This window comes from Prinia subflava, chromosome 1 (genome assembly GCF_021018805.1).
Source record: "Prinia subflava isolate CZ2003 ecotype Zambia chromosome 1, Cam_Psub_1.2, whole genome shotgun sequence".
NCBI classification, from domain to species: domain Eukaryota; kingdom Metazoa; phylum Chordata; class Aves; order Passeriformes; family Cisticolidae; genus Prinia; species Prinia subflava.
Window position 1 is genome coordinate 21,423,729 of NC_086247.1, and position 22,461 is coordinate 21,446,189.

General features: G+C 40.4%; 1 protein-coding gene across 6 annotated transcripts in view; it reads left to right on the forward strand.

Moving 5' to 3' along the window:
* RGS22 (regulator of G protein signaling 22) overlaps positions 1 to 21,484 on the forward strand; it is a 71,158-nt gene extending 49,674 nt beyond the window's left edge. For 4 of the 6 annotated variants that reach the window (XM_063390228.1, XM_063390194.1, XM_063390209.1 and 1 more), the window contains 5 exons: positions 639 to 779; positions 3,328 to 3,552; positions 5,201 to 5,303; positions 5,873 to 5,966; positions 7,934 to 8,121. In XM_063390228.1, coding sequence (XP_063246298.1) covers positions 639 to 779; positions 3,328 to 3,552; positions 5,201 to 5,303; positions 5,873 to 5,946 — 543 coding nt within the window. In that variant the 3' untranslated portion in view covers positions 5,947 to 5,966; positions 7,934 to 8,121. Of the gene's footprint in view, positions 1 to 638; positions 780 to 3,327; positions 3,553 to 5,200; positions 5,304 to 5,872; positions 5,967 to 7,933; positions 8,122 to 21,267 lie in introns of those variants that run through there. The other 2 variants (XR_010079304.1, XM_063390237.1) reach the window with 2 other exon arrangements.
* The last annotated feature ends 977 nt before the right edge of the window (positions 21,485 to 22,461 follow it).

Below are 22,461 nucleotides of genomic sequence, written 5' to 3' on the forward strand. Positions count from 1 at the left end.
CTTTGAAGCCAAGTTTCTCAATGCAAATTAAACATCTAAATAAATTGAAAAATGTGAGCCTTAGTACGTGCAGCAACAGAATTCACTAAGCCCCTCTGTTTGCTTTTCTAAAATTGTTTTTCTTATTCTAGTTCAAAAACGACCCTGTGAGAGATTATATCATTTAAAAATTATCCAAGATTTGCTCATAGATCTGTAATGTGGTTTAAGAGCCTTTCCAGAGGCAAAAAAGTATTTCCTTTCTCTTAAGGAGGGGAAAAAAAGCCCTCTCCCTAATGAACTGAATATTTGAAATACTTGAGCAGAACAGCGGTGCAAAGGCAATTCTACTGGTGTATATTTTATCAAGAATACTTGTAAAAAGTGATCGATGTTTTCATTAATGCAAACAATTGTTTAGGGAAATATAAAAAAAGAAAGTGCCTTTTAACTGTGTTTTAGGAAGATTTCTCACCAGTAATAAACACACTGATGAAAAGCATGTGCCGAGCAAAGCTGGGCTGAAATGTCAGGACAGAGTACGTGGGAGGAACAAGGCTGTGTGTTCAAAAAAAATAGTTATCTCATTCTGCATTTTATTTTACAGTCAACTGTTTCCTTAATACGGTCAAGATTGACTTTGTTTTCTTCCTGTGCAGATGAGTATTTTTGCTCTTCTGTTTAAATTTTGGCCAGAATATTGTAAGTTCCAAAGCAATCCGGACTGTGACAAAATTCTAGTTGGCTTGGAGAAAAAAAAGCAAAAAGAGATGCGAAAGAAGGAAGGGATAACAGCAAAGGTAAGGCTTGTAAAATTTCAGGTGACCGCTGATGAACGGAATAACATGAGCAAAGATACGTAAAATAAAATGTCCCTTTCTCAGCCTGATCCAAAGCTACCAAATCGTGTTGGATTTCATGCTTTACACGCAACCCAGTCCTAAGGTGATTAGTTCCCAATTCTGCCAATACATATACATGTGTTTAACGTGAAGCAGATGAATCAGTGGAATACTCCTTTCATTAACCAGAGGAAAAAATGTATTTTAGTCACCTTTTGTGCTAAGAGAAGAGCAAAAAACGAAGGCCAAATTAAGAACAATAAATCTGTGTACAGTCCAGTGTACTGTGGGCTACTGCAGACCTGTTTGCACTTTCGTGATCTATTGTCTTATATTAGAATTTACGTTCTGGATTACAACTGAAATCAAACCAAACCCAAACGCAAATTGATTTCATATCTATTTTCCAGAAGGACCACTTGAAATCCTGCACATTACTTAAACAAATATTTATGTGGTAATTGCTTTTCATAATCTTTGCTTTTTCTTGAATATTTCTCAGCTTTGAAAGTGAAATTGTTAGACTGTTCACAGGGAGTTTCCAGACAGTTCCAGTGCATTAACAGAACTGTGACCTCTACAATGGAATGCTTTATAAAATTGTTTTTCTTGGATTTTTAAAATTAAAATATAATGGACTTCTTTTTCTATTGATTATAGGCTTTGAAAAAGTTTATTTTTTATTAAATACAATTGTTTGGCAAGCTTTGAGGAGAGAACATTCTTTTAAGGGCAGAGAAATTACTGGACTTGCAAACTATAATAAGTAGCATTACAGAGACCTTTATGTATTCTAAATACCATGTACAAGTGTTGAGATGTTACATGTGATAGGAACCACACAGGTATCTGGACAGATAAAGACACAGGCCCATAAGAACATGTATACATTGTTATCCTCTTTTAGGCACACGAAAGCTGAGGACCAGTGAAGCATTACTCACGGCCACACACCAATGTCAAGGGAAGTCTAAAATCCAAGAACTCATCTTCCTTTCTCCAAAGCACATTGTCTCCATATACATTTGTCTGCCAAGGCCATTGGCAATACTTATAGTGCAAGAATGCAAGATTTCAAAGTAATTCACTTTTGCATTTTCACACACTTACTTTCCATGTGTTTGTTGCCTTTCTATGAGATTTCTGATCACAATCAAGGAATAAAGAGCCAATCTTAGGCAGGAAGGCAAAAGCCTAGCTTTTATGGAGAACAATGGGAATGGTGAATTATGCTTCTAAGCAGGGAAATAGAGTAAGAAATTTTAGAAAGTGACAGGCAGAAAATGCAGCTGACTAATGTTTGTAGACTATTCTCACAAAAAAAAATCAGTAAACCAGTTACCTTTTAAAATCTGTTAAAAGAATGGGTGCAACCGATGATTTTTTTCCAATATTTTAAAATACTTTTCCTTTTTTGTTATTGTTTAAAGAATTTGCCATTTCCTTTTCTCTTGCCTGAGATTTCTGTCCTCACAGTGACAACATAATTCAATGATTCAGTATCCCTGAAGGATACTGATAAGGTTCATCAAACATGAGCAATAGCAGGTTCGCTTGTTGGCTTGTGGAAGGTGATGATTTCTTGGCAATGAAAATAAGGAATATGTTCCTCCATCAGGCTCATTGAATGAGAGTAAAGCTCTGGCAAGGGTTAGAAACAGCTTTTCTTATATATATCTCCTCTCCACCCCACAAATCAGTTGCTATTTTGGGTTTATGTCAAACAGAGCAATCAAAGGAGAAGAATTTGCTTTCTTCTTTCTTTACACATGTCCCCGAGGCACTGAATCTACCTGTGCTTTTAGAACTGAACAGATAAGAGTTGGACTTTCATGTAGTATAGTGGAAAAAATGGGCAGACAAGGAGCTTTTCACTGAGCAATGATGGTATTGTTTGACTATCTCAATATTTTTTGTGTGCCTATTTGTTATTTAAGGGGCAAATAATATCAAAGGCACCCTGGCAATGGACTTGTTCCTTTGTTAGTTGCTAGATGCACATACCACGTACCACATACCAGTTTGCCAAGGTTTACAATACCTTGTTCTTCACTGTTAATTGTACATTGCCTGTTTTCCTAACTTGTGTAATGTAGTTCATACACAGCTACTGGACCAAGCTGGAATTAATCACGACAAACCCTACATTCTACATTTATACCTGAGGCCAAATTAGAGGCTTACAATGTCCTCTCTGTCCTTAAAATATGTTCTGTTGCAGATCTGTCCTGTCACCTAGCTATATTTTGGAGCACGTATGGAATCTGAAAGAAAGATGGTCTGCAAGAGTATAGAGGACAGGAAGCATGAACTAGAACAAAGAAATGCTTAAAAAAAGCAGCTACTATTTTAAAATATACTCAACATGATGAATTATGAAACTAAGCATTACAAAACATTACTGCAAATGACACTAACTCATTTCCAGTGACAATTTTTGGTTCCTCAGACTTTGCTTTTTCTTTAGCTCTGTAACTATTGTTTATATCTAATTATGAGTTTTTAGAATTTGCAGGGTAAAGAAGCGGGGAGAAATCCCATGAACTTGGCTCAGCTTAAGTCCTTGTCTCAACTTAAGTCCTTGACTGAACCTAAGCCCTTGACTCAGCCTGAGCCCTTGACTCAGCTTAAGCCCTTGACTCAACTGCCAAGGAGTGTTTTGGTAAATGAGCTTGATACGAAGAAAAGATCATCAATATCTTCAACACATAGAGATGGATATGGGGGGAAGGTAAATAATATGTTTGTACAGATGTCATTCAAGAGAGATAAAACGATCTTGGGAAAAGGGGAAGGGGAAGTTTGGTTTTGAATATTGCTATCAGATGGTTCTTCAATAACTGTTCATTCTTCTACAATTAGCTTTGCTGTTGTATATTTACCTACCTTACAGGTGATTTTTTTTGTTCATTATTAATTTTTTTAAGATGTAGGTTCTTAGTAGTATTAACAGCTAACAGAATGTTAAGGTCTTATGGATTTTAAAAAAATCTGTATTTTAAGATAAATTGAATAAAAGGTAGTTCAGTTCTGGAATAAGAAGATTTTCATTATTTGTGAAATTCATATCCTGAAAGAATCTAGGTATTTGAAAATCTGACAGCAAATATCACTTCAAGTCTTCTTCCATAACAACTCTGACTATGCATCGAATCTGTAGTGAAAAGTGACAGTTATTTTACTGGGCAATGGGAAAACCAGACACACCACATTGGGCATATCAAGGGATCATTCATGGCTGAGTTGGCACCGCCAGAATATAATGGGGAACCTGTGCAACCCCATAAGCCCAGATATGTCATGTGAATCAGGAGTAAATCACATTTTGGCCACTCCTTATATTGCACAGAGCTCTCCCCATGGCATTATGGTAGTGAAGAGCAGAATACAGAAAAGGAGACAGTGAAATACCTCCAAAATCTGAAACCACAGTGTGAATTGCATAGATAAGCTTACACTCTTACCCTTAAGTGGACTTTTTACTTTTGCTCATATCTATTTTAAAAAAGGGAGTTGAGTGAGCCAGTATATCCCTGGCATACACTTAAGCCCTCAAGAAGAGGTAGAATCAACAATAATCTTTTAAAGGGCAGTTTCTTCTTCCTTCTGCGAGCCCCTTTCTACTATGGGAAGGTGCTAGATGTTCTTACTGAATTATGATATGACAAATTGGCTCCAAATTTCTCATGCCGCAAGATAAAAACCAGGCCAAATGAAAGTGTGCTCTCATCCTGTTTTGGAAGAGCAACCTATTATTTACATGCAATCTGAACTGTGGCTGTTTTCTTTAAAAGCAGTATTTTATCCTTAGGAAAGGACAGGATGACGTGCAGTTGATCTGCCTCTAGTGGTAGCAGTATTCTGCTGGAGAGGGCAGGCAGAAGGAGCTGTGAGGCTAATGAGATGTTCAGTGAAAGGACATATGCTAGAAACAGCTTTTCTTATATACATTTCTTCTCACCCCACAAATCTGTTGCAATTTTGCGTTGATGTCAAACAGAGCATAGTCCTAGGGGAGGACTAAGGGTGTAGCACAGAGATAAAATTAAGTCCTTGAGAGCACAAATGATATTTTGGGAGGGTAAAGATCTGCTTTGTTTTTGAACAAGAAAAGAAGAGAGAATAACACAGACCAGGGATGGAGAATAAATATAAACATTGTATCTGTCAAAATTGCTTAAATCATGATGGTTTGAGATTTACTTCTTTACAGCAATACTCTTTTCCCCATTATTCTGATATTGTAATGAAAAAAGAATTCTTCACACTTGTAAGTAACCAGTAAAAAGAAAATAACATAAATAAGTTTTTTATCTTACTGTTGAAATGGATCAGAAATTACTGTGATATGACCTGAAGGTTTTTGATGGTTCTTGCAGGCTCGCTTGTCCTATTTCAAGTATATGGAAGCCTTGGAGGAGGAAAGAATACGTATTAAAAGAGAAGAAGATATGGAGAAAACCTCATCATCACTCCCTGCAGGTTATTAACCAAGCTCCATAGTTTAGCAGGACAAGCTTATAGCTTAGGTGAAATTTGTGCTGTACAAGGACTTTTCTTGCTCCTTTTCTGAGTTGTGTACAGAAACCTCTGCCCCTCTTCTGCTGTCTGTAGGGGAGTTGCTCTCTGTGCTGTACTCACGAGTGGTACATTTTCTAGGAAAGGAAAAGTAAAAGCTGCAGGGTATTTTTGCACTGCCTTTACTGTACAGGTCCTGCTGCAGAGAGGCATAAAGCCATTTCTTCCCTCTGCAGTGACATGGCAATCACATACACATTTCACCTCCCTGGCTTCTTGTGCTTCATCAGCTTACATTCAAGCAGATACTGAAACCTCTTTCTCACAGTCTGTCAGTATGTTTTTGGAGGATGTGAGAGGCATTGCTTCATCCTTGTTTCAGCTGTGAATATCCTAGTAGGTCTTTGCCAAGGATATTATGACCTGTTTGTTTATTTATGAAAAATATCCATTTAGTAGTAGGGCTAGCAATAGCACTATGTAATATCCAGTTCCTTCAGTTTCATGTAATTTTATTTTTTTTCCATATGCAGGTTCCTTGTCTATGTCCTTCCTGAAACATGAAAGTTCTGTGAAAGCCACCATTCCTACGAAGCATAAACTCTGAATCTTGCCAAGAAACAGGAAGTGAGTACCAGACTGCCAACAAGTGTACTTTGAAATGTGGATTCTCAAAAGCTAGTTTTCCTGCTTCCAGTGCTGATGCTCATAAGTAGCAAGTTATCCCCCTCCAAATCATGTTTAACTGAAGCTGTACAGCCTCCATATGAAAACAAGCTAATTTTTCATGCCAGCCATGGTTAGTGCATCTAATGCTGACCAGATGGAATTTTGTTGTGAAATGGCAGTCTCTAAAATTAGGCTATCTAAGCTCTCCAGTTAAGATATTTTAAATAGGAACTGAGATGACTGGAGAAATCTCAGGCCCTACAAAGTTACGGTCAAGAACCTGACACAGAACTAGCAAAAGATCACTTCTGCCAAAGCCAGTTAAATATTAGATTGAGAGAAAGAAATAGCACAGCAAAAAACCTGATAAAGACAGAAAACCAGATTTTGCTTCAAAGCTTGAATTCCTAGAAGGAAGAATCCTCTAGAGGATTTTTTGTTTGTTTTTTTAAGCTTTTGTTGAAATTAGGTGGACTTTAAAAAAATTAATAGAACTTGAAATATTACTGCCTTCCTTCTCTGCTCCTCCTTCCTCTTCTAATTCTGTACTTAGCACTGCTATTTTAGACAACTTGGTGTCCTGCCCTCACTAGTCCTCCTAAAATTCCAAGTGCCTGAACATAATCTTCCTATGGCAGCCTTTTCTGAAAATGACTTCAGAGAAAACTACAGCATTCTTGGTCTTCCCTCCCACTCTCTTTCTGCCCTCTTACCATGTTCTACAGGTGCAGTTAGAGTAATCCAGCCTCCTGGGGCCTCATGTGCCTCGCAGGTGTGACTGTATTCCACACACCTTTGCCCTCTGCTCCACTGTTCTGCTCCCCGTGGAGCAGGACCACTGCGGGGAGTCCTGCACAGGGCTCTGCTCCTGCTCTGTGCCTGAGGAACCTCCAGCTGGGCCCAGTGACCACAGGGCCCTCAAGGCACCTGCATCCCTTGCTGCACCCTGGCTGCAGCCCAGCCCAGCCATCTCCGGCCCACCCTGGCTCTTCCAGACCGGAGAACTGCATTCCTGCCAGGCACCAGGCTGTGGGACAGGCTAACACGATGAGCAAGTTGAGGTCCTGTGGGATTGGAGAGGTCGCTCCCACCAGCTTCAGTTGCAGCCCACTCTCCAATGACACTGGAAATTTGCATGCCCCTGTCCTACAGTGATCTGACCACTCAGCTGGTAGGGTGAGATAGCTACACTTGACCATGAATGCTCTTGATGGGGCATCTTCCCTCCACTTTGTAACAGAGCAGCGCACTCCTTGTCTGTTGGGGTTGAATGGCAAGGCTGGAGCAGGAGGCCTGTGAGAGAGGCCAGGGCTGCCATGTGCTGGGCACAGCCAGTCCCTGTTGCCTCCAATGGATCCATGCCGGGACATGGCTGATCCCTCAGCCAAGATGGGGGCACCTTGGGGAAATACATTTCAGAAAGAGCAAGGAAAGCCAGGGAGTGGAGGAAGAAATAAAAAGAGTGATAAACAACAGAGGGAACACCAAGGGCAGAGGAGGAGCTGTAAGAGGGAGAGGTTAAGGAGGACGTTGAGGAGGAGCAGGAGGTGCTCCATGGTGGAGCAGATATTCCCTGCAGCCTGTGGAGGATCGATGCTGCAGCAGAGGGAAATAGTGAGAAGGAAGAAGGGGCTTCCCAGTGCCTTACCAGAGGGACAGAGTTCAACCAGTGGTGGTAACAAGGAGGGGAGGAGAGGTACTTGGAGTGAACTTGAACTGGGGAAACGTGGAGGAAAAGTGTTTTCTCTAAGTGTCTAAATGTTCTTATTTTCTTTCTCTCTCTCCCCCACTACCTGAATCAGTAATGATTTATTCTAATTTTCAATAAATTGATTTCCCCAATTTGAGTTGATGCTTTTATTGAAGACCCGTTCTGATTATTTCAACTAGCTGAACACAGCAATGACATTTTGTTACCTTTTCAGGTACACTAAAATCTCTCTGAGGAAGGGAATGCAGAGACATTCAATGGAGGTGGCCTGGAGACACAAATGTATTGTGCATGCAAGGTTTGTTCTTACAGTTCTAGAGCAAAGATAATGACTTGGAATTTTCTTAAGAACCATGGGATCAAGGATTGAAAATAAACATCTTCCAATGTGTTCCATATCAACCTGATTGTGTTAATAATTTAATAATATACCTTGAGGCTAAAATCACAGTAAGATTCCACTGAAGTATGCATGGCACAAGCTACTAGATAGTCTCCATCTTAAACATCTTATAATCAAATGCAGTTCTTCAGTGCCTGATCCAATGAATAAGTAATACACTGCTTTGTTCTGACAGCTCTGAAGCAGGGTGTTTTGGCACACTGTACTCTCACTATGCAATCCACACAACTTCTGTTCATCAAGGATAACTCATGAGGTCTCTGAGTTATTAGAAAGCCAAATGCTCTTGTTGTTTCCTCCCAGTTCAGTCTGATTCCTGTTCCAGAGTTCACCTTCTGTCTCATTTCTGAGCTTTGATCCATAAGAAAGGCTTAAAATCTATCAGGACACAGATGGGATTGGGACCTTCTACACAATATCCCTAATCCCAAAGCATTACTCACTAGAAGGCTGCAGGAGCTCATAGCTCTTGTGTAGCTGTCCCTACTTCTAAAAAGCTTTAAAAAGACTTTGGGCACAGTTGATGTGGGGACTGAGGACGAAGGATTACTTGAGAAATTACGAGGAGGCAGGGGAAGAATTAACTACTAGGCAAGAGACAGGATTATATTAGACCTCTCCACATTCTTCAGACCACTTTAAAAACCAGTCCCCAGCCACAAAGCTGTTGGCTCCATTCTTCCCCACATGTGTGTAACGCATGTAAAAGAAAGGCTGATCAGCAAGCTCCAGTGAGCTCAGCTCCTGAGGATTACTCCTGAGTTAGGGATGGGACTGTCTCCTACTGCTCGTCCCAACCCCTTGGACAAGGAGCACGAGCCTTGTAGCCCTGTCTCCTTTGTCAGGACTACAAGTTCTTCAGTTGGAGCTCGACGATCATGCTGCTAAGGACCATCCAAGAGTGGTTCCTCCTCAGTGTGGAGTGGCAGCTAAGGACAAATAATAGTCTTTTTCACTCTTGGCACAAGAGTGACCAAGAGTTGTAAGGGATTTCCATTGGGAGTTGCTTCAGACAGGCTGGCAGAGAAGTACACTTTCTTTTATGGATGTAATTACCCTGCTCATATATTCTCACATAGGGAGCAAGGGAGATCATTGGTTCCGTTCCTGCTTTGTCCCTGGTTCAGAGTTTGCTTCATGCTTCTCTGCACTCGTTCTGTGTTTGAATTACCTGAACAATCTGGTTTTGGTGGAAGCTACAAGGGAGTAAAACACCAAATACTTTCCCAAATTTCACAAATGCAGTAAACTTTAATGTTCAAAACATCTGAGGAGGTTGGAACGCAGCATCTTGTAGTGAGCAAAGCACATGTGGTACTGTGTGGCCTACCGCTCATTAATGTGAAAGGCAGAGAAGAATCATGAAGTGCCATAAATGCAATGATGTATGTCACCCTAAAAAGCACATGGGAGGCCACCTTCTACTGCTGTGGTCAGTACAGTGCACGCAACCAAATGCTGGAGCATGGCAGGCTGTTTATGTATTGCTGTATTCTTGCCTTCATGGAATTCTGAGGCAGTTAAACAACGTGTAGACATTGCTCATCTTATCCTTGCAGTTTTGACATGATTAACACTTGGATTACTTAAAAAATTAAAAATATTACCCAGATATTTGTTACAAATGATAAAATGCCTTGTGAATTTTCCAGCCATGCCAAATAGTTAACAAAAACTTATCAGCAAATTTACCAAATGCAAAAAACTACTGTCCCAGACAGTTATGATCATTAATACCATACATGTTTATGAAACTTAAAAAGAAATACTTCATGTACTTAATCAGTGAATAGATTTTTCAAACTGGCCCTATTCACCCAAAGTGCTGCAAACTGAGGTTTGCTCTCAGTCGAGTTTGCTGTTCTGTCTCCGTGCTGGCTGAAACATATGTACACACACGTGCACTGTTTTAGTGCCAAATGTCTTCAGTACGCAACTGAGAAGGATCACGCGTATTAGTAACGCTAGAACTACGTGTCATATCACTATTTTCATTTTTATTATTTTATGTGTCAGTTTTAAAGAAATATTGGGCAAGTGAGCAGAGAATACATGAAGACAGGGACCCTTAAATTTCTGGGTTACTGGATCTAATTTAATGCAATGGCAGATACCCTAGAATTGCTATTTGGTGATACACCAGAAATGGAATAGTCTTAAGTCTCATCCTGAGGGACCAGTTCCAGCAGAAAGTCTGAGAACTGACTAAATATTATTACTCTGAATGGTGATTCTATATAACTTCTGAATACTTGTACTTCTATTGTCTTTTTGTCTTGCTCTTGAGATCTATGCTCTCTAATGTTGATTTACCACCTATGTGATCTCAGCAGCTTTGAAGAGCTAGAAAATTTTTTCTTAACAACCCTATCACCTCTCCCTTCAGACAATTAAAATCTATTCCTTGTTTATTTTAAGTACTTATACTAAGGACATGCAGAAGCCTCTACAGGAGAACAACAGTTCTCTGGGAAGTTTGCTGTTACAGATGACAAAACCAATTCTCTTTTTCAGAAATTTGCAAACGTAGATAACTTCTGGATAGATTTATGCCCCAGTGGTGTTAAAATACACTATACAATCATACTCATTCAGACTTACTTTTGATGTTTACTCTCAATTAACAGACTATAATAGTAAAAGAATTATTTGGTATTTTTTAAAATATAATTTCAATTAATAAATATTTACATTAAGATGCTATTACTGTGTATTTCACTTTTTTCCCATCAGACCTGACATGTTTATTAAAGCAATTTATAATTTTTGAGAGTGCAGTCCTGAAATTACTCATTCAAATACTTTTGATATCAACACAAGCTGTGATTATGTGCTTCAGAAAGAGCTTTATACCTTTTGCTTTGATTTATCTTCTGCTGCTGCATGACACAAAATATCAGACCATGAGATGAATTCCTACATAGTGCTGCATTATGTTACTAAGGTGCACATTTCTGTCAGTTTACAAGAGTGGTAGTAGCCATGACCAGACCATTTAAAAAGGGCAAAATGCTTTTTCCTTTGAGTCTGTGCAATGCTGCTCTTCCATTGTCTCAGTAGTCCTCATCATTCCTTTTTAGTGGCTGTTTCTTAAAGTCCTGTTAATGGGGAACTGTCTTAGACCATGAACTGTGGGTTCATCTGACTCCTTCAAGGTGTGAAAATGTAGTTTTTAGTCATCAGATATTGAGATCAGCAATGGGGAAAAGTTTTGCAGATGCAGAAATAGACCTGGTGGAGTAGACCCAGTTTCTCTTACTATACAGATGAGTTGGCCAAGGCCAGACTGATTTGTGCCACACCTTCTGCATCATTTACATGAAAAGAATCATTGTGATTCACTTTGCAAACAGGTTTGACTTAAAAAAGAGAAACCTGCAGGAACGAAATCTGCAGATAAAAGCATCAATGAACTGGATTTTCACATCGATTTGGGACCCTCAGTTTCCTGCTCAGTTGAGAGCACTGAAAAATGGCAGGTGCTCATTCACTGCTTCTTCTGTGCCTTTAGCCCAATACAGTATTACAGGCACATTTTCCATCCTCTACCTCTTGTATGATTGTGAAATGGCCTGACCAACACCATTGTTCTAGTCAAAAATGTTGACTTTAGCATGTGTGTAAAAAGGACTGAAGAGAGAACAGATGTTTCAAAGTTCTGCCCCAAACTTGGAAAAGAAAATCCTTAAATTATTTATGTTTCTAGTGTTAAATACTGGGTCAAACTGATCACTGTGAAGCTGTATGTGGCCAGTGGAGCTGCAGCAACCTGGCTTGAATTTGATATATTTAGAACTGTCCCATTACATTCAACTGGTGATTTTCATTACTACCTTTTTATAGAAACATTTTTAGCCAGTCATTGTGAATCATGTCTAAATACAGCTAAGATGGGGTTAACTGATTTTTTTTAAGCGTATAGAACATTGTTGGTTTTAATACATTCAGTAGTTGCTGTAAAAATGTTAGGGAAAGCCAGGTTTGGACAAAAATTTTAGATCTGGATCTGTACTTACAGTTCAAATCCACCTAAATTTGAGCATTGCCAGGATTTCAGAGAGTTATAATTCACATCTGTGTTTCTAACTCCTTCATGCATGATTGTCTGAATGCGCACTTTTGGAACAGGTCTGTGTCTAATAGGCTAAATTGTAATTCCCAAATCAGAAGCCACATGGTACTGCAATATAGTTTTCTTTTCTCCTCTTATAACGTAGCCTTCAAAAAAGGTTCTGTCAGTCCAGTAAATTGGATTATTATGAGACACCAAAGTCTACACTTTCTACCTACCTGCTATTGAACTGACACATTTTTATTTCTACCAATGATTTACTAAAGCATTTGCACAATGGCCACAGTGGAGACTCCTCTGCCAAGTAATTATTTATCAGACCACTGGAGCAGATTTGAATTATGCAGGACCCACTAAGCTGTCCTAGTATGGTAAAGGTAGTTAAGGTAGAGATGAGATTCTCTTATTTTTAATACTTATAGAGTCAAGCTAATTCTTATGTCAAGTACAGGCTGTATTTACTTGGATTTTCCTCTATTTCTCTACTAATTAAAATATTTTAGTTTTGTGGTAACATTTGTGGAAGTGTTGACAACAGCTTTGCTTATTCCACATGTTAATTATGTATTTGCTCAGAGTATGCTGATGAACTGTGTGCATTTCTCACGTTAAGATTTCATGTCAAAGGAAAAATGGGAATGTAGTAAGTGGATTTGTGCTTTTAATTTTTGGTATTTCCTTTTGCTCTCAAAAAATCTTGTATGACTCCTCTGTACCACATGCATTTGAAAATGTTTTGTTGGCAAGAAGTTAAAGAAGAAAGTAATACTTGCTTCTCAGAATAGGATTTTTGAACAAAGCAAAGCAATTTTGCCATTAATGAGACGGTTAAATGAAACAAATGACACGGCAAGCAAGAGAAAGACCACAGCATCACACTCAAGGAATGCACAGGCACACAATAGCTTATGCAATATTCTGATCATCTGACTAAGTCAGTAAACACAGAGATTTCCTTGGAATTATTCACTACTATAGGCCATGGTGACTATAGCTCAGTAAATGCAATCACCAAGCTTATAGCATTCTCAGTACTTCTCATCCCTAGGCAACTCAATGGATTTCATGCCAGCCGCAAGACCCAACCCAGCATGGGGTTTGTAAAACCCAGACTCTGATTTGCTTTGATACCACTCATCCCTGAAAATGGTGCTTTGGGAATGGAATCTGTCACATCTCTAGAATAATTTACACGCTTACAGTTTGCATGTGCATATGCATTTACAGGCATGTATACATGCACATATATAAACACAATCCAACAAATGCATAAAATAACCTTCTTTGGAAAACTGTTTTACTGCCATAATCACATAGGGTTTAAGTTTGGTGTATGGAATTATTTTTTTAATACAATATTTCAACCATTTTCCTCTGTATTATTTCCTTGACATGAAAGTCTTTGTTTCATTACAATGTTTGTGTCCATACTCGCTTACATTTGAGAAACACAGCCATTACACTTGCTTTGTTGAGGAATATGGCTCCTTCCAGAGGTCTGCATGGCTGCTGAGAAGAGGAGTAAATGCATTTTTGGGGAGTTCTTTTTCTTCTAGAAAGCATATGCAGGAAAGAAATTAACTTTTGCTGTGTTTTTTTTCCCAAATGAGAAAGTAATTAACAGCATGTGTTGGGCTATTCACTAAAGACTACAATAAATTATTTACTATTTTCAAGCTAATGAAGTGAATGCTTGATCTAAAAAAGGAGAGGGTATGATTATGTTAATTTTCCAGTTATGACTTTCCAGTTCAAGATCATCTTAATTCCTGGCTGCCTGATCCTGTAATTTTGCTGAATGTATTGAAACTTGGTCTCTTATTTTATGTCTCCAGAGATGCTCAGCACCTGGCAATAGTAGGCTTTCAGAAAGCTGTCCAAAGGACAAAACCAGTGAATTTTGTTTTTTGAGTGAAACACCAGAAAAGCACAGCTTTGTCACTGGAATTCCTCATGAAAGTATATTAAAAAATAACAAACCAAAACAAAATCAAAACACAGAAATACATAGGTTTAGTTGGGCTTGCCAAGGTAACATAGTACTAATCAAAGACTATTCTGAGACAACAGTTAAGCATTGGAAACAAACTGCCCCGAGAGCTTTTGGTATCCTTATTGTCATCAGAGGGGCTCTATAAACAGATAAGGTATGCATGTCTGCCAGGAATGACTAAGAATGTTCAGACCCATACTGGGGCAGGGGAGTGAGTAGAGGAACCCTTGAGGGACTCGTTCTCTGAATCCACATTCAGGTTGTTCTGAAGGCAAAAGCTTAGCCTCTGCTAAGGAATCTTATGAGAGTCAAGGGCCGTGACACTTCATTTGCTCTGCACCCGAAACTCCCACTGAAGCCAATTATTCAATCTAATTTAACAAAGACCACAGCTTCTCTGGCTGTGCAATTGTTGGTAACCATCAACAAACTGATTCATCTACAATTGGGCCAAATGTTACAAAATCTGTTTCTGAGTTCTTGTTTGTACCTCCATCATAAGATTACACCAAAATTAAAGCATGCAGTACTTGAACTAACTTCAAAGGCTGAGCTTGCACTTCTAGCTAGTTCAGCCTTTTTATTGGTTCATGTTTTCCATTTGGCTTCAACATCCTGTTCCTTACTGATGACCTTCTAGAGTTTCATTTACAAATATTATGTCCCTAGTTAGTGAGCCACGCTAATTAATACAGTGGGGGGGGGGCTATGGATTATAGTAATCTCATGCCTCCTGCTTGGAAAAACGTTGCAATTTTTCCAGACGTTTACATGTAATGTCGTATTGAACATGGCCAAATTTGTTTCAGGAGAGTGTATCCTGAATTCATTTAACCAAAATATATTTAAGGTTGCTTATACTGTTATCTATTGCCAGTTTTGCTAATCATGAAGCTCAAAAGTTTCAATGTAATAGAAAACTGAGAACCATAATTTCCTAATTAGGTTATTTCAAACAAAATAGTAAAGTTAAAACAGGCTGGTTTAAGTATAGATATTTTTTAAAGTTTATGCCAATAACAAGTTAAAAAACATGAACAGATGATTTGACTACTTTCTAGAAGCCTCACATCTGACTGTGCCTCACCTTTCAAACCTGGGACGATAATCTGAGATGGATTTTAGCTTGTCTGGGGATTTTGTAGTCAGAAACAACCTGACTCTGGGGACTTAAAATGATCCCAAGGTTATGATTATAAAGAAAATTTATTATACTTTCAATACCATCAAATATCAAATTGAAATTATGAAGCCTTTGCAAAAGATAACAATCCTAAGATAGTAGAGTCTTCCAATAACAAAATAAATGAAAGCAATGGCATTTCTCTAGGAATAATATTTGACTAGACCAGGTAATGTAATTGGAAACAATGAATACATTTTCAGGTTTTCAGGTTCACATTTAATTCACCAGGTCATAAAGTCATCAAGAAATACATCATCTCTGGTGTAGTTCTTATTTTACTTTTGGTTTTTAATTGTGTTCATGAACTCTCTTTTCATTAACGGACACAATTTGATTGATGTAACTGCACTATGATGATACAAGTAACAATAAATCTGAGACACCCTTCACTCCTTCTAGGCTTTAATTTCAGGCAAAGAAATGAATACTTGCCAACATCTCATAACACTTATCATGTCATCACCTCAGTGTAAATTAAGACTAAAATGAGATGTTCGGAAATCTGAGTAAAAAGTCTAAAAATTGCCACAGGAACCAATTGCAAAACGATCTTTATATATAACTTGGGCCAATCTTTTTCAGTCAGAATGAGCTCTGTATTGTACTAGGAAAATTGAATAAAGAGCAGAGATATCCCTAGGTTAAATCCTGCTGCTGCAAATTTTTAGATGTCACCCTTGCAGGCTGCTGGCCCCAACCTGAGCGAGGCCCCTTCTCCTCTCTGTGCAGCTCGCTCCTCCAAGAGGAGCCCGCTGAGCCAAGAGCCGCCCAAGCATGTACCTTGACCCTAACCAAGGGAGGTGCAAATGTAATGCCTTGTGCAGAGTGAGGCTGATCTTCTATTTGAAGGCAGCTTTCCCACTTTACAGCCACTGTTTTACACCCACAGGGAAGTTGGTCTGCCATTTTCTGTGAGAATTAATTCCTTGAGGAAAATTATAGCTGTGTCAACAGCAGCAGTTGGCCACCTCCTGCTTTCCTGGAGGTCTGATGTTCACTGGTCACATCTGGGATAAACAGAAACAAACAAAGGGTCTGACCTACACTCTATTAATGTATGAAAAACACTCCTTGTTTCAATGGCTTTGAACTCCTGAAGGGTACCTGTTATAAATACCAGGACAATTTATTTCCAAATTCAATAATTTGATCTATTAAAAATTCAAATCACAAAATCACAGAATTTTAAACAATAAAAAACCCCCACACAAACAGCAATACCTACTTGACAGAGTTTCTCCCGGGAAAAAGGAGCCAAGGGTGACCCTTAGACACAGACCCTGGCCGTCTGGTCTCTAGCTGGGTACACGAATTTGCCATGTTCAAGGCTTGGTTTTTATACTCTTTATTCTGCCTCTGGCAATATTTCCCCATATTTCCCTTTGTTTCTTGGTTAGCTGTTCAACCCCAAATTCGTCTCTGGTCGGATTGAAAAGAGCTCCCCTCCCAAGTCCATGTGTTAATATTCAGTTTCTACGGATCCTTATAGTTGATGAATGTTTGAGATATGGGTGATATTGCTTGATGGTCTGTGAAGGTGGCTCCCGAGGTGTGAGTTGCTGATACCGGCTCATCTCAACAGGTCCCCTCCCAATACTTGAGAAGGCTGCAAAGTCTTTTGTTCCCTTCTGAATGGAGACGCCTGATTTTCAGGGTGGTCAGTTCCACCATCTGCTGCAGAAACCTCCTAAAACATAGACTTTTACCTGATATAAATTTATACAGCTTTATAATTTTCCAATTTACCATAAGAACATGAATTAATCATCTCACGTTTTTCACAGTACCCCTGGACTCTTCTGCTCAGACTTAGAGTAACACATCCATAATCAAGGAGGGGAGCACTGGCAAATGTATCAGGTGCATGTAGGGACTCACCAGGATTGCTGGGCACACCATGCAAGCCGTATAATCGTTTCTGTATGGCAGATAATGTTTGCAACTAGAGAATTTTGCCTTGTGCGAAACTAAACCGTGTCACAGCACAGGAACCAAAGTGTGAAAACTTGGTCTTTTGCCCTCATGTTGTGGTCCCCGCTTTCATTTTTTATGGGAGTAACTGAGCTCCTGTGCTGTTCTAACCACGGATGCTTTCTGGAGCTGAACACAAACTCAGAATACTTGTGCCCCACGCTGCAGGGGCTGTCACTTGCTGAGACAGGCCTGCGGAGGCTGAATTACATGTAACAATTTTATGTGTGGACTAGTTAAATTTTAGATTGGAGTACTTGTCTGTAAAGGTGGTTCAATATGTTCCTAGAAAAACAAGGATGAGGAATGAGAAAACTTTCTCAGGGTAAGGCACCTCTACTCAAATACACAGAAATAAAGCAACAGTATAAAAATGTTTCTTTGATGACTTTATTTCCATTGCAGACAAGCTACGTAATATTTAAAACCACAAAAGACAGAAGAATCTTGGCATTATTTAAAGGGCTTTGAGCATGGAACAGGGACTGGAAGGAGGTGTTTCTTGTGGGTGTGGTTTTGCTTTTTTCTGAAAAATCAGATGAAGTAGAACATAATGGCAATGAATAATGAAGTTACACTTGCCTAAGTTAAACTTCTAGGTAAGAATGACACATATAGAGTTCTATTTGTTTAAAAGCCCAATTTATCTAACTAAGGGTCTCCTGGTGCTAAAATAAACAATGTATTCTTTTAGATAGATCCCCCAAACCTGGAGGACTTCAGAAGGGGACAATTAATGCAGAACCAAAATCCAGAAAACAAGTTGTCACATGAATGTTAATGTCCAAGCTCTGAAACCTGGTGTGTTCTCTGCTTCTTGGGCCTGAATACAGACATTAGCCATGTCTTGACTGCAAGTTGAGAACTTGGGAAATAGCTCCTTTTTTAACACCGTAACTCATGATGGTACCAAACACAGGGTCATTTGCATAATTCTTTCACTATTTCACGTGTATTCAATATACCAAAATCTGTCTCTTTACAAGTGGAATAAAACTAAAGAAATCACTTTTTTTGACATTCTTCTATTTCAGAAACTTGCATAAAATCAACAAAGGCTTGTGAAATCCCTGTCTGCTCCATTTATTGTGATTTAAAATTTTCTTTCTTCTCCTTTGTTTATACTGCTGTTTTGGAAATACAAAGACATTTTTCTTCCCCCTACTAATTCTGACTTTTTCCATTTAGGAATCATTGATTCATCCTCATTTTTTGTACAACTGCCATTCCAGTTCTGTTAAAAAACTTGTTGTGCCACCATATCTTTGTTCCACAGCACCACTGGTTGATGTAGACACAGATGTGGCAAGAAAGTATTTGATCAGTTAATTTCTGGGACAGAAAGGGGAGGATGGGCCCAAATGTATGCATTTTCATATGTGGCACATAGCATTGTTTACCTTACGTTTCTTTTGTGATAGGTAGATTTTATATTAAACTATTAAGGACTGCATCTGGCTCAGGGGATTGCTGATGTCCCATGTGGTCTTTTTCCAGTAGATTTTTGATTCTAATTTGATCCAATCACTATCACTATCTAAAGACTTCTTGCAACATATGCAAAATCCCTTGATTGTCACAGTCCTGTTCCTAGATGGCGTCAGTCCACACCACGGAAAGTGCAGTCCTGAGTGTCACAGCTGGTACTCTTTGTGGAAAAGACAAGGATTCACTGACTAAATTTTCTCCCAGTAAAGTCAGAAGTAAATGTTACTTTCAATTCCAGTGGAGCACAAGCAAGAAATGATTTAGCATTAAAGCCTTCTTTCACTCTTCAAAAGACGATCCCTTTCAAGGACACAATGGAGAAGTGTAAACTGTTGCTGGCTAATACTACAGTATTTTGGAGAGGAAGAAAAAAAGGGTTGAAGATTCTACTTCGATAGCTGTGACACCTTTTGGGTAAACAATCCTAACATTTGTGTCCCAAAGACAACTGGAGTAGGTGTCAGAAACCCCAGGGAGGGGGTGGACTGGGAAGGACACAACTGCTGTTGTCTCTGTATCTCTGTATACGCCTTCTTGTTTTCAGAAGGTTTATTTACTTTCCTGCATTTGGATGCGCAGGGTCCACTCAGTCCAAACCACACTTAGCTCTATAATCCATTCAGAAACTGGCGTGACTGGAAGCCCCTCTGTGCACTGACCCAACGGAGCTGTTTGTATCTGCTCTCCTTCCACGGCTCTTGCTGTAATGTATTCTCTATCCTTTTTTTATCTCGTATTTGTACAGTCCTGAACTGCCCTTCACACACAACAATAAGGAGTTGGCTGTATATGCCACAGTAATGACATCAAAGGATGATAACAATTAGCACTTCATTTAACTTCTTAACTATAACACAAAGATGCCTAGCCAGCAGTATCTCAGGCACATGGGGAAACTGGCCACACAGAAAAGAATTTAATGACCTGGCTAGCCACGAAGGAAGCTATTGAAAACCACAATCAAGATTTTTTTATTTACAGACCTAGTTCCATCCACCAAAATATTCTGCCTCCACAAGGCTGATGTTTACAGAAAAATTACTCATATCTTATCTGTGATGACAGTAGCCCTGAAACCTGCCATGCTTTTATTCCAATTACTTATGTTGTCTTTTTCATGAGGGCAAGTTCAGTAAAGAATTTCCTTATTATATCTAATCTAAACTGCCATCTTTCAGTTTAAAGCCATTATCCCATCCTGTCACTACATGTCCCATGTAAAAACTCCCTCTCCAGATTTCTTGTAAGCCCTCTTTAGGCACTGATGTCTTCTCAGACTCTTCTCTTCTCTAGGCTGAACCACCCCAACTTCTCTCCAATGGAGACAAGGAGCTGTTCCAGCCCTCTAATCATTTGGGTCTCCTCTGGGCTCACTCCAACAGGTCCATTCCAGTCTTTCTTGTCTGGGGCTCCAGAGCTGGATGCAGTACTCCAGAGCACTCCAGATGGGGGTCTCACCAGAGCAGAGCAGAAGGGCAAAATCATCTCCCTCGACCTGCTGGCCATTCTGCTTTTGATGCAGCCCAGGATGTGGTTGGTTTTCTGGGCTGTGAGCACACATTGCTGCCTCATGGGGAGCTTCTTGTCCATCAACACCTACAAGTGTCCCTTCTTATTCCCTGCCCAGCCTGTACTTGTGTTTGCCCAGGTGCAGGGATCCAGATCAGAATCCTGCACCTCAGCCCAGGTGCAGGATCTGGCACTTGGCCTTGCTGAACTTCATGAGGTTTGCACAGCCCCACCTCTCAAGCCTGTCCAGGTCTCTCTTGGTGGCATCCCTTCCCTCCAGTGTGCTGACCACACCACACAGCTTGGAGTGGACAGTGCACTTGATCCCACTGTCCGTGCCACCAACAAAGACATTAAACAATGCTGGTCCCAAGACTGACCCCTGAGGAACACCACTTGTCAGTGGTCTACACTGGAACTGGAGCTCTTGACCACAACTCTTTGAGTGCAATCATCCAGCCAATTCCTTAGTTCCTCCTTCACCAAGTGGTTCACCCATCAAATCCACACCTCTCTAGTTTAGAGACCAGGGATGTCATGCAGTGTCAAATGCTTTGCACAAGTCCAAGCAGATGACGTCAGCTGCTCACCCTCATCCACCAGTGTTGTGACCCTGTTATAGGAGGCCACCAAATTTGTCAGGCACGATTTGCCCTTGGTGATATATCTTGCTGTTCTTTCTGCATGACATCATTAACACTTGGGGTTTTTGTGTTAATCCACATGGGAAAAACTCTTAGACAAAGATTCTTCATATTGGTCACAACTATTGTAAGAAACTTTTCTTCAGTTTGAGAAAATGTTGTCCAAATTGCATCTATTCAAACTGCTGTAGCAAGGAACATTCTTCCAGCTTGTAGCCACAGCTGTACGATTTCCCTCTGAAATTTTTTACTGACACTTATTTCTTCTTAATTCCATCATAGGAAAAGCAACTCCTCTTCAGTTTTAAAGGTCCATCCCTCTCATTTGATGTCAGGATCTGCTGGCTTTGGCAAGGAAGCAAAAGGCTTGAATGAATACCTCACTGCACAGGAGGGGCTTGTTTTTTCAAGCCAGGAATTTATAGCATTCAGTGTGAATCCCACAGAGACTCCCCAGGAATACAAACCACAATTCCACGTGCAGGTGGTGGTTATGTGGAAATCATGGGCAAAGCACATGTTCCTCATCTCCAAGAAAGGTACAAAAACTGTCTAAGAGACATCTAGAAAGGATTACAAGTGGCTTCATTTCTTTCTAGGCTTGGGCAATAATTCCTGGCAAACCTTCTATATAAAGGCCTGAGTCCCTCGGCCCAGCAGTATCACCCAGGGCATCCTTCAAGGTGGTTTTCTCCCACGGCTCTTAATAGAATCACAAAATGGTTTGGGTAGGAGGAAGAGGAAAGGCAGAAGAAGGGACCTTAACATGAGCCAGCATGTGCCCAGGTGGCCAAGAAGACAAGTGGATCCTGGCCTGCATCAGCAATGGTGTGGCCAGCAGGACCAGGGCAGGGACTGTCCCCCTGTACTGGGCACTGGTGAGGCCACACCTTGAGTGCTGTGTCCAGTTCTGGGCCCCTCAGTTAGGGAAGGACATTCACGGGCTGGTGAAGGGTGCAGAGAAGGGCTCTGGGCTGGTAAAGGGTGCAGAGAAGGGCTCTGGGCTGGTGAAGGGTGCAGAGAAGGGCTCTGGGCTGCTGAAGGGTGCAGAGAAGGGCTCTGGGCTGGTGAAGGGTCCGCAGCACGGGCGCTGTGCGGAGCAGCTGGTGGGGCTGGGGGGGCTCAGCCTGGAGCGAAGGAGGCTCCGCTGTGCCCCCATCGCTCCCTGCAGCTACCTGAGGGGAGGCTGCGGCCAGCTGGGGGTCGGCTTCTCCCGGGTAACAAGTGACAACTCAAGAACATACCGCCTCAAGTTGTGGCAGGGGTAGTTGGGGCTGGACCTTAGGAGGAATTTCTTCACAGCAAAGATGATTAAACAAACCCTGGAATGTGCTGCCTAGGGAGGTGATGTTGTCGTCGTTCCTGGGGCTGTTTACGGAAAGACTGCACTTGGCGCTCAGTGCCAGGGTGCGTTTGACGCGGTGCTGTTCGGTGCCACGCTGCACTCGATGACCTCAGAGGCCTTTTCCAGCCTCA